The sequence below is a fragment of the Gracilinanus agilis genome, chromosome X, assembly GCF_016433145.1.
Source record: "Gracilinanus agilis isolate LMUSP501 chromosome X, AgileGrace, whole genome shotgun sequence".
NCBI classification, from domain to species: domain Eukaryota; kingdom Metazoa; phylum Chordata; class Mammalia; order Didelphimorphia; family Didelphidae; genus Gracilinanus; species Gracilinanus agilis.
In genome coordinates, this window is record NC_058136.1 from 73,206,456 (window position 1) to 73,218,499 (window position 12,044).

General features: G+C 56.3%; 1 protein-coding gene across 1 annotated transcript in view; it reads right to left on the reverse strand.

Moving 5' to 3' along the window:
* LOC123253775 (5'-nucleotidase domain-containing protein 2-like) overlaps window positions 1-8,809 on the reverse strand; it is a 10,033-nt gene extending 1,224 nt beyond the window's left edge. The window contains exons 1-6 of the mRNA XM_044682920.1: window positions 8,689-8,809; window positions 6,302-6,486; window positions 5,510-5,584; window positions 5,304-5,359; window positions 4,844-4,937; window positions 4,218-4,346 (exon numbers count right to left, since the gene is read on the reverse strand). Coding sequence (XP_044538855.1) covers window positions 4,218-4,346; window positions 4,844-4,937; window positions 5,304-5,359; window positions 5,510-5,584; window positions 6,302-6,486; window positions 8,689-8,809 — 660 coding nt within the window. The remainder of the gene's footprint in view (window positions 1-4,217; window positions 4,347-4,843; window positions 4,938-5,303; window positions 5,360-5,509; window positions 5,585-6,301; window positions 6,487-8,688) is intronic.
* Between the last annotated feature and the right edge of the window lie 3,235 nt (window positions 8,810-12,044).

Genomic DNA, 12,044 nt, shown 5'->3' on the forward strand with positions numbered 1-12,044 from the left:
CCAGTGCCGGGGGGGGGGGGGGGGGAGACAGAGGGGCCCGAAACCAGCTGGGCACAAAGAAGTGCTACATTCCACATGTGAGGGGGTCAGAGAGCAGCCTTCAGGGTTTCAAGTTACACATTCCGTAGCGCCCACACAGCATCTGGGCGAGCCAGAGGCTCCCGAAGAGCAAAGGGAAGCAGTTATTGGAGTTGTGGAAAAACAAGAGTCTCCCCCCACCCCCAGCAGAAGGTAGAGATGACAGAGGAATCCGTCCAAGGTACAAACAGGCCAGCTCAGTTGAGGGCTCTGAGTGGGGGCTGGGGAGGCTTAGAACAGAAGAGTGGTCCAGTCTAGCAAACTCTCCTCTGGAAACTTCAGGGATAAATACCCCTTGCCCTCCCCTGGGTCTGGGCTTTAGGGCACCACCGCGGCGATTCTCAGCCGAGCCTCCAAAAAAGGGTGAGGGACCCCCCCCAAGTGAAACCCCATGGCTGAAGTGGCTCAGATCGCTCAGACCATGCTGGCAAGGAAACCTTTCCTATTCTCATGAGATGATCCCTAGACTGGCCTACTCTGGGACCCCAAAAGCCCTGGATTTGAACTATGCCACTCGGGCAAGTGTCTTCCCTTCAGAGGATCTCAGTTCCCTTCTCTGTAAGATGAGGGCATTAAACCGGCTGGCCTCGAAGGTCTCTTCCAGCTTGGAATGCTGATGAGCCAATGAATGCGCTCCCCTCAATCGCCTTGGAACCCACGGTTTGGGACCTGTGATGCGGCCCAGCCTCACTCTAGAAAAGACCCGAATGCTTGCAGCGGCGACGGAAGCAGGCCCAAAGCTCGGGCCCCACGTTTACTGGAACTAGGCAGGCTGCTCTGCAACCTGGAAGGGAAAGGAGGGGGCACAGGGAACACCGAGACGGAACGCCAGTGCACACACCGGGGAGGGAGAAGACAGAATCCTACCCACTGCGAAATGCCACCTCCCCTTTCCACGGCAGAAAACAGTCGAGCCTTTTGCAACGAGCTGCTGCAGCTCACAAAAGCAACCAGGGGACCTGATGCCAACACACACAGACCCAGAATTCCAGAGAGTATCCAATATGTTCCCAGCAGTAAGAACACCAGTGGAAAAGTACTGGCCACAGGGGTGTGGGGAAGAGGGCAGAGCGGAGGAGGAGGAGGAGGAGGAGGAAGGAAGGAAGAAGAAGAAGAAAGGGAGAGGAGATAAGGGAAGAGGAGGGAAAGAAAGGCAATGGAGAGACTGAGGGCCATTCACATTAGGCCCGCTCTGGCTTCTCTAACCCAAGGGCAACCTTGGAGGCTGGCTGGGTGGCCTCTGGGAGTGAGCTTCACTTTATGGGGGGGCGGAGGGCCAACTACACTAGCCAAAGTAAGGAACAAGAAGCAAGCTCCTCACAGAAGGGAATTCTGGCCCCAGTCCTCTCCTCAGGGGCCCGCAGAGATGCCCATCTCAGCATGCTGCTGGGCTCTCCCCAAGTCCTGCTCTTGTCAACTCCCTCAGAGTGGCGAGATCATCTTTCTGGGGTGCCTTGAGATACTTCCGGGGCCCTACCTCCTTAGGCGAGCACTGAGGCTCTAGAGCCAAGAGTGCCTCGGCCCGTGTCTATTCGGGAAGTGCCGGGCGCCGGTCTAGGTAGCTGCCATCTGCCTTTCTCATTCCTGTGCTCAACAGGGCCGTGGATGCGACAGCGATGAGGCTCCCAGGTCCACCGCCTGGAGTGACTGGGGAAGCTGAATGCTCCCATTGTTCCGTGTGTGTTCCGCCTGTCTCAGAACTCACGTGTAGCCTGTCGGGTGTTCGCTTCCAGTGCTGACTGTGGAGGAAAGTTCTGAGCTCCCTCCCCTCAAAAACGCAAGCCCGCAAGCGTGGGCAAGAACAGCCGGTGGAAAGGCCTCGCCTCCCCGAGGGGAGATGTTTAACTAGGCTCAACTGAGGGCCTCAGGGCTGGGGCTAGGGCTGGGCAAGCCCACCTAAAGCTTCTCTTCTCTAGCCCACCTCCAACTGTCCACACTGAGCTCATTAAGCCGTTATGCTTGCATGGCCTTCCAAGCTTCAGAGCTTCCTGGGCAGCTGATTGCACGAGATAAGAGAAAGCTGCCTCTGGTCAGGGTCCCTCCTCTCGCGGAAGAGAACAGCTTGTTCTTTCCCAAGTTCAAGTTAGGAGGGGGAGGCTAGAGAAAGACAGAGAAAAAGGCCAGATCACCTCACACGCAGCTACCAGCCCAGGGGAAGAGAGTTCGTCTCTAAGAAAGTAGCCTGTGATCTACAACGGTCCACCCCGTGGCCTAGGCCACCCAAAGAGGACCAGCAGCACCAGGAAAGGGCAGAGATGAGGACCGGACAGTCACCAAAGAGCAAACTAGAGAGGCTGCCCCGCCGGCCCCAAATGAGCCATCCCCGCCCTGTCCTTTTCACGGGTGCCTTCCCCACCAACTAGAGTCTGGGGCTCTTCAGGAATCAAGAGATAACAAGCTCTCCGCCTCTGTCAGAAACAAGCAGACGCTCACTGTGTGTGTGTGTGTGTGTGTGTGTGTGTGTGTGTGTGTGTGTGTGTGTCGCTCGCTCTCCCCACTTCTGGAAACAATTCATTTCCCAGAGAGGGTCCCCTTCCTCTTCTGAGCAACGACATGTGGAGGAGGGAAGAGCCAATAGAGGTTGGAGCTCCACTAATCCCCCAACCCCCACCAGCCCTTTCCAAGAGTCCGGAGTCTTTTCCCTGCTCAGGCTGGTTGCCCCTAGACTTCTCTCCCTCTGAGCCTCCTCCTCGGGCTTTTTCCCACACTCCCCCCATCTTCCCATCATCCCTACTGTGAGCATCTTAGTCTGGAGCCTCATCCTCTCTCATCTGAACAGCTGAAAAGCGTCCTTCGTTGCCTACAGTGTCTCTCCTCCTGTCTGCCTCCATATTCCTCCTCTCCCATGAACCATTGCACTCCCGAGCCTTTAAGGGTTCACCACTGCCTAATGAGAAAGTGAAAGAGAGCCACGGAGCCGGGAGCTGGCCAGCTGGGGAGATCCAGGCCCAAGCCCAAGGCAAGACAACTCAAGCGCAGGGCTTTAAAGGCTTGCAACTCCTTAGCCTGGAGCCCAAGAGACCACGTCAAGTCGTGCCTTGCCAGGCTCTCAGTTCCCGAAACATATTCTGTGCCTTCCTGACTCTGGGCTTCGGTGTGCACGCTCCCAGCGTCGCTGAAGTCTCATCTGCCGCTTCCTCTAGAAAACCGAGCCAGCTCTCCCTGCCTGAAGCCCTCCTCTGCCCCTCTTCTTTAGTCTGTACATCTCAGCCGTTTGCCGTGCACCAGCCCTTTCTTCTGGGCCCAGCCCGTGAGCTCCTCGAGAGCAGGGAGTGGGCACAGCTCGCCTCTGGTCAGGGCGCTTCACATGGCACCTCTGATCCAGGTGGGAAACCGTGACCCCGTAATCCCCTCCCCTCGACTCGGTTTGTCATTCGGTTCGGTCAGCGTCCCTTCCTATAGCTGCTCAGGGTCGCCACCCTAGTCTATGCCCGTTGAGGCTCGACTTGTCTGAAGGCCTCTGCGTTGGATTCGGGGGGCCCCTCGGATAACTTTCCACAAAGCACGAACCCTTGGCGTACGACTCCACCTAGAGCCCAAACGCCCGACTTCACGCCTGTCGAGCCACCTTCTCAGACTGGTCGCCATCTTCGATTTCCCAGCCCTCACCACTACGTCCCGTGTGCACGGCGAGGGCAGTCCTGCGTTGGCGCCTTCGTGTAAGCCGGTCTGCCCACTCGTGCTGCCCTAGCCAGTAACACTCTCCTCTTAAAACCGGAACCTTTCTTTTTCTTCTCCCCCCACCTTCGGCACACACTCCAGCTCCGGATAACGACTCCATCTTTGGAACAGCTGCTGCGCCCACGCTCTGGCACTTACGATCTCCAACCCGGGAAATGACAGAAAGGGGGGGAAAAGATAGGAAACAATCCTGTCTCGGAGCACGGCACGCTCCAAAGCAAACATCCAATCGGTCTTCGAGTAGGGACTAAGGACAGACGCCAGCCTCACAGGAAAGGGTGGGGGGAAGGTGAGGGCTAAGGAGGTGCAGATCGCTATTCTCCCTGCCTCTAGATGGAAAGGAGGCGGTCCAGGGCTTATCTTGAGCTCAGCTGGAATCTCTAGAATCTCTCTCAAGAAGAATTCGGGTGGGATACCCCCCAGGGCAGAAGGCGGAAGGCGGAAGGCGCAAGCGTTACCGTGACGTCTTTGTATAGGTGGATGGGGTCATAGTCGATATCGTTGGAAATGAAGAAGTCGTTGGCCACCGCGAGAAGGGTCATCTCGGGAAGGGAGAAGATGTCCATGAATTGCTTTACGGCTGGTCCCTGAGATGGGAAAGGAAGAGAAGGTAAGATGCTTGGAGGAACAGGAACTGAGGGCCTTGCGCTGTGGCCCCGGCAGCGTCATCCGCACGACTTGCCACCTGGCCGAGTGGCAGAAGCACAGCTCAGGCTTCCTCAGCAATGATAAGCGATCTGAGGCAGGTGGCCCATTCGCTTCCCTGATCCCCAAGACTTCTGCTGTGACAGCAGCTCCAGAAAGGACCAGAAGTTCCAACCTGTCCAGTGTCCAAAGTCCCCGTTTTTGAAGTGGCCCAGTCAGTCCATCAGTCAGTCAGTCAGTCAGTCAGTGCCGGAGAGGTACCGGACCTCTCCCTCAATACAAGCACCGAAGTGACCCCCACTGAAGAAAGCGGATTTCTCCAGCTAACAAAGATGGACGTCCGGCTCCTATCTTTCTCCGTCATACTTGCTCTCTGTGGGGAACAGGTTGGCCTGGCAGACATACTAGACTGACCCTCGGGGAGGGAGGTTCCACTCACCTTGCCATAGAATCCGCTAACCTGATGGAGGGGGATGTGATGTGTGCCTTGATACAGCTCAGTCACTTCTTCATCTGGGACTGGCTTGAGGCCCCTGGGAGAGATTAAAAAGCAGGAGCAGCCCTTGAGAGAAAAGATAAGTGGCGAAGCAGAGGCCACTGCAGAGACCGGGTAGTCGTGCAGAGAAAAGGCATTCTGGGAGCCCCAACATGGGCGGGGCTGATGGAGAAGGAAAGCCAGCCAGACTGGGGAGACCTTTCACACCTCTGGCACCTTTACCTGATTCCTCTGTCCATGGGCCCTTGGGCTCTCTTATACGCAAGGCGAATGAGGGAACCCAAAAGAGTCCCCGAGTCTCTCAGACAAAACCAGTGACTGGAGAGATTTCCCACCATTCGTCCAGTCCTCAGCCACCACGGCGTTCCCCTCTCCCCCCACCCTCTGCGCCTGCCATTCTCACCTGTATACGGTGCCCAGCTGGATGTAATGGAAGGCATCGATCTTCATCAGTAAGCCCTGAACAAGCCCAGTGGGAAGAGCATGGAAAAGACCACCGAAAGAAATCTTCTGAGAAGTCGTGCTACCTCGCCCTGGCCCCTTCCGGCAGGGCGACGGCTACGCCCCCTCCCCCCATGCCCAGCAAAGCGGCGAGAGAGGCCTCCTCACCTTGGGGATGTCGTAGTGCAGTCCTCGGATGGCAAAGTTTGGCAGGTAATCATACTTTCGGATTCCTTCGGGATACTACGGGGAAAGAGGAGGGAACAATTCATCGTCCGTGAGAAGGGAGCGAGCAGAAGAGGAGACACTGCCCTGTCGTATGTGGTTATCTCCCCACAAGGCACCAGCTCTAAGGGGTCTCAGGGTGGAGGCCCAGGGCCCTCGCCGGCCCATCGGCCTGGGTTAAAGGGTTTCTGCTTTCTGCTCTATAGGTCTTGGCCGGAAAACAGGCCGTGGGAAAAGCATCCGTCCGTTGACCGTTCTCATCGCTTTCAAAGCCCCAGCGTCACCCACAATCCAATGAGGGAGCGGCTGCTGCTTCTGCTCCAGCTCCAGAGGCACTTTTTTGAGGTCAGTGTTGACGCCAGAAGTTCTCATGTGCACATACACAGGAATTCCTGCACGCACATACCCTGTTTTGCAGATGATGAAGCTGGCGTTCAGGGAGGCCAGTGCTTTGCTGTGGTCACAGTAACCCCAAATCCAGTCTGCCGCGCAAGGGCCACAGACATACAAGTATCCCACGTGTCCACGACGAGCAGGCGTCCAAAGGCTCGCTTTGCTTCCGTTTCGGGGGTTTCCATAACCTCCTCCCTTCCCCACGCCCCTCGAAGCCCGACCCGACTAGGCGACCCGCCCAACCAGACTCTGTCATCAGGCTGGAACCCTAACGGTCTGCGCTTCCCAAGGGAAGCGGGGCTGGCCCGGCCACTGACTGGGTGGGAAGAGGCCCCCCCTTACCTTATACTGTTCCACCAAGATATCCCGGGCAGTGTTGTAAATCATGGAGTGGAGGGAGTTGGAGTAGAGGGCCAGAGTATAGTCGTAGTCGAAACCATAAATCTCAATGTCAGCCAGGCACACCTCGTTGTTGGCATAGATGGTGGAAGGGTTCAGGAGGTTGCACACACCCGGGGGGAGCAGATCTGAAAGCACGAAACACGGGACGAGAGCTACGTTCGGTCGGTCAGAGAAGACCGCGCTGCGAAGCGAGCACGCCCAATTCTGGGCCGGTTTATGACGAGAGCATAGGCGGCGTGGCTAATACCCTGGCGTCTACTTCAGAGCAAACTGTTGGGCGGCCCAATAGCTTTCGAACCACGTGGCGGCCCTTAGCTCTGGAGGCCTTCGGGCCCACTTCAGGAAGTGGCGCCCCACGTGTTTTCGCTTTTCTTGTGGAGTGGCCACGCTTTTGCGATTGTGCCGCCAAGCCCTACTGGCATGGAGTGAGGCGGGAAACGAGGGGGCGCGGCACAGTTAAGTCTTCAGTTCCAAGACCCTGCCTCACATGGAATTTATTAACGGCCGGCTGGAAGGGCCTCCAACGATAGCGAATCGCTAGCGATGTCACGGATACCTTTGGCTTCCCAAGCCCCTGGAGCGCGTTCTGAAAGCGCACTTCCAAACGTCCTGGCTCCAGAGCTCGGCCAACCCTTTCGCGTTTGACTTTTCAAACTCACGCGCTCTAAACAAAGCGTGCGACGCTGCACACTGGTACGCCCTTTCCTGCCGAGGTACACCTTCTCCCTTGACAAAAATCTTCCCAGCCTGTTGGGGCTCGAGAGAGAGAGCAGTTGGCTTACCAACACACCCTTTGGCGAGAGCCAGTACTGAGCAAAGGGAGACAGAGAGCAGCAACCAGGAAGGGAAGAACTGATCGGGCCCACCCCCACCCCGGCTCTCTCCATCCCCGAATGGCAGGGGGCCAGGGATGTGAGCTGCTGCCAGCCAGTCCTGTGCATTTCAGCCGAGGACTACGCGTGCCATCTGACATGCATCTGTGATGTATTCGCAGGACCCCCGACGAGCTGCTCAAGTAGAAATAGGCACGTGCCCCGTCCTTCCCGGTACGAGCCAGACTGCTGGGGGGGGGGGGGGAATGTAGTCTCCTCATCAGGAGCCGGAGGGACTTTTGCCACTTTTGCCAGTGAACACAGAGAGGAATACCTCAAGGTGGAGGGGCTTGTACACGAGGCGGGGCTTGCGGTAAGGAAATCGTCAAGAATTCACTTAGAACTGAGCTGCCAGCCGAGTGGTTCCACATGGAGGTCTGAGGGAAGCCTCTTAGCCAAAGCGGGCAAGGCAGAGGAGACGAGCCGGCCTTCCCGACGCTCGGAGTCAAAGGGATGGCGAGGGCGGCTGCATTAGGTGGGCGTAGAGCAAAGGGACTTCCCTCCTTCCGAGTCCGGATTCCTAAATGACTCTCAAAGAAGTCAGACACTTCTTTTTGAGAAACAGAGTCCGACTTCCCAGAGAAGTCACTGGACTAAAGGGAACGCCTTTGCCTGGAGCCCTCCAGAAATGAAGGCCAGGTAAAGAGAATTTCAAAACCAACTTGGGTCCTGGATGCCAAATACAAGCGGAGGCCCTGAACGAGGGAAGCCGAACCAGAGGCACCGACACCCACGAAAACTCAGCTAGAGGGTGTCACCGTAAACACAGCACGGCAGAGGGAGGGCTCTCTATGACAGACGGACACACTAGGAAAAGGTGATTAGAATCCCAGACTCTACTAGCAAGCCTAGTCAAGTCACTTCACTCCTCTTCTTGCCTTGACTTTCCTTACCTCCAGAAGAATGGGGATGATAGGACGGACTATGGCCAGAGGCCACTCTGGTAACAGAGATGGCGCGTCTAATTGCTCCCAGATTATTGCCCTCCAGTTGCCAAGCCAAGAGCTTTTCGTGGCCACATCCTCATCAAACCCAATTCAAGAGCCTCTGTGCTGGGACTCATCATCCCGTGCTTGGCTTATACCTTCCCCTTTCTGCCCAGCACCCAAGTCACACGATTAACAAGGCAAATTCAACAGGACTGTCAGCCCAGCGTCAGGAAGTCCGGAATTCAAGTAATGTCTCTGTCTCGTGCTGCCCATGTGACCCTGGACTAGTCCCTTTCCTTCCCTGAGACCTGAAGGTACAAGCAGATTCCCAGAGGTCAGGAAGCAAAGGGAGCAAATTCAGGCCCAGCCTCTTGCTGTGGTTTGATTTGTTTCTAACGGCTGATAAGCTAAGCAGGTTTTTGAAGAATGGCTTGCTTTCCCAACGTAGAAACTGGCTACAGAAGAGTCCGCAGCGGGCCAGCATGTGTGGCCCCCCTACGAAGCCCTACAGGCCCGTTTCAAAAACCAGAAAGAAAGCGAGCTGTCAGTCGTTCTCGAGCGGAGAAGAGGAAAATGAAGGCCCACAAAATGGCTCTTTCTGGAGATCTCTGCTCCGCGGTGACGGGCCTCCATTTCTGCGAGGACATGTCGTACGGCAGCTCGCCGCTAAGTCCCAAGTTGGCTTCTCAGTCAGGAAAGCGGCGGCGGGGAAGGAGGGAGCGGGAAGCAAGGGGCGGTCCGTCCTACCGGCCAGCAGCCAAGTGCCTAAGAGCACGAGCTCCTTCCCGTTCTTCATCTGCTTTTCCAAACACTTGGGCACGTGCCGGGCAAAAGCCAGAACCGGCCTGTTACAAACATCTTTCTATGATTCTGAAGCCTCCTCAGCAGAGTTCGGAACACTTGGCACAGGCAGAGAGCAGCGGAGCCCAGCCATTCGGGTTTTCCTCTCTACTTGGGTCTCCCGCGAGCTGTCAAAGCATCCTGTGGCCAAGTTAAAGAGGGCTTGCAGTGGAAACAGAACCATGAAATCTGCTCCCTTGGGCAGGCGGCCTAATGACGCCCCCTGCTAAAATCTCATCCCAGAGAATGGTAGCATGGAGTTACAAAGGGAACCAATTCTACTGAGATACACTTTAGCGTGAAAGCAAGTTTATGGACCCCAGGCCAAGGACGCCTGAGGCAGGGGGAGGGAATTGTCAGGGAGCTGCGTAGACCTTGGCCCCTGCAGAAAATAGGGGAACAGCTAGGAGGCTCAGAGAATAAAGTGCCAGGCCTAGAGACAGGAGGTCCTGGGTTCAAATATGGCTTCAGACACCTCCTAGGTGTGTGACTCTGGGCAAGTCACTTAACCCCACTGCCTGGCTCTTTCTGTTTTCTCCCTTGGAACCCGATACACAGCACTGATCCTAAGATGGAAGGGAAGGGTTAAAAAAACGGGGTGAGGGAGAGCCCCTGTGCCTCGATTTGCCCATCTTCGTATGCCCTTAGACAGATTACCTAAATAGCTTTCTGAACTTCAGTTTCCCCATCTGTCAAATGAGGATGTAATGCTGGAATGCTCCCCCGGAGAGTGATGCTGAGGAACAAGGCTGTGGCACAGTTCTGATACTCTCCATGAGGCCAAATGGTATTTACAGAAGAGAATTTTCCAGCTGGCATTTCTTCCCTGGTGCCTTGGGGAGGGAAGCAGGCTGATTTCGGAAGCATTTGATACTGTAGCCCGGGGGTTCCCCAATGTTTTTGGCCTGCCGCCCCCTTTCTAGAAAAAATATTCCTCAGCCCCTCTGGAAATGGATTTTTTTTTCAATTTTAATAGCAATGAATAGGAAAGATCAATGCACCTGTGGCCATCCCCGCCTCGCTGGATCTCTGCAGCACCCACCAGGGGGCGGTGGTGCCCACTTTGGGAATCACGGCGTATAGGCCCTCTCCTTTCCCCCAAACATTTCTTCTTCTCTTGCTCTCTTCCTTCCTATTAACTCTAACCCTAAATTCTCACTCATCAGTCTTTGTTTCACCATCAGGAATGTCTCAGCCAACCACCCTGGATATCCCCCCTCCCCCCAAGGTTCTCTCCTGGGCCTTCTCCATCCTCTCTCCACATGTTTTCTCCTGGCGATTTCAGCAGCCCTCCTGGATCTACTTGTCTCTGACAGGTGGCTCTCATATCTAAAGAATCAACTTTAGGGGCAGCTGGGTAGCTCAGGGGATGGAGAGCCAGGCCTAGAGACCTGGAAGGTCCTGGGTTCAAAGCTGGCCTCGGACACTTCCCAGCTGGGTGACCCTGGGCAAGTCACTTGACCCCCATGGCCCACCCTAACCGCTCTTCTACCTTGGAGCCAATACACAGAAGTGAAGGGTTTGAAAAAAAAAAGAATTGACTTTAGTCTCTCTCTTGAACTCTCTAGTCCTGCACTGTCAACTGCCTAGAAGCTATCTCCACCTCCACCTGAGCGTCCTTCAGCTGGCTCATACTAATTCAAGTACCTCCCCAACTCTCCCCTCCTCTTTATGTGGCACGCGGGCAGGCTCAAGGCTCTATGGACACCCTCAACTAATCATCCTCCTTCGGGCCTCCTTCCCGATGGGTTTCGACCTTTTGTGAGCTTCCTTCATCTGTCCCCGCCACCCTGGTTCAAGGCACCATCAGCAAGGATCTGGAGTTGGGTTCTCCCTGCATCCAGGCCATCCCCAAGCAACGCTCCCATCTTCGGAACACGTTTGTGTGCGGCCAGGTTACTCCTCTGCTCACCAGATGCCGGTGGCTCCCGACTGCTTCGAGGGGCGAACCCAAACTCCTCGGCTGGGCTTTTGAAAACCTTTTTACCTCCACCCAGGCGTATGGCACTCCCCTCCTTAACGCCCTGGACATCCCCACCCTCTATCTGCCTTCTCCCAGGCTAGAGCCTATGTCTGAAGGACTCTCTGGCTACCTTCCTTCAAAGCAAAGCTGGAAGGCCCCCTCCTAAGAGGGGCTGGTCTTGGCCTGGGGAGGGGGAGGGGGAAAGGGATGACATATTTAAGCAGCAACCTATGTGCCAGGTGCTTTACAATTATTATCTCACAACCATTCTGGGAGGGAGGTGCTGTTACGATCCCCATTTTACCGTTGAGGAAAACGAGGCAGACAGAGGTGAAGTGACTTGGCCAGGGTCACACAGTTAGTACGTGTCTAAAGCAAGATTTTGACTCCAAACCTAATGCCTTCCCTCCCTCCTTCCAGTCCTGGGCAAGCAGTTAAGGCTCACTGCACTCTCCCAGCCCTGGGCTGAGGGTCAAGTGAGATCAGCGCCAAGAGCTTCGGCATTCGTGAGGTGCCGGAGGGATGGGAGTTCGGGGTCTTGCGGGGTCTGCGGCTTCTGGGGTTCAAAGGCGGGGAGGTAGTCCGTTCCCTCCCTCCGACCCAGCTTCTCCCCCTCGCAGGCCTAGAACACCAGGCTCAGGAAGCCGGGCGGCGGGCCACAAACGGCAGCATATCCTGGGTGCTCCGAGGTGGGTGAGCCTTAAGCCGCGGTGAAACTGCCCTCCGACCTCATTTATGGGTCCTGGATTCTCCGCCCAAAAAAAGGGAAGCAGCCCTCCGGCCTTCCACACGGCCAGGGAGCGGCGGGCGCCTCTTTCTCCCCCTCTCTGGCTGCCAGGCCAGCCCCCGCTTTGATTCCATGGAGGAGGAGGAGGAGGAGGAGGAGGAGGAGCGGGCTGAGAAGGGCTTCGGGAAGCCCCCTGGGAGTACCGCCCTTCCCCATGCCATTCTGCGCCTCGGAAATGCTTGCTGACTAGGTGGCTGGAGAGGCCTCGAACGACCCGAAAGCCCGGACCTACTTCCCAAGAACGGGGGCCGAGGGTTAGTGCGCGTGGTGCCCCCGCCGACGCTGGCAGCGC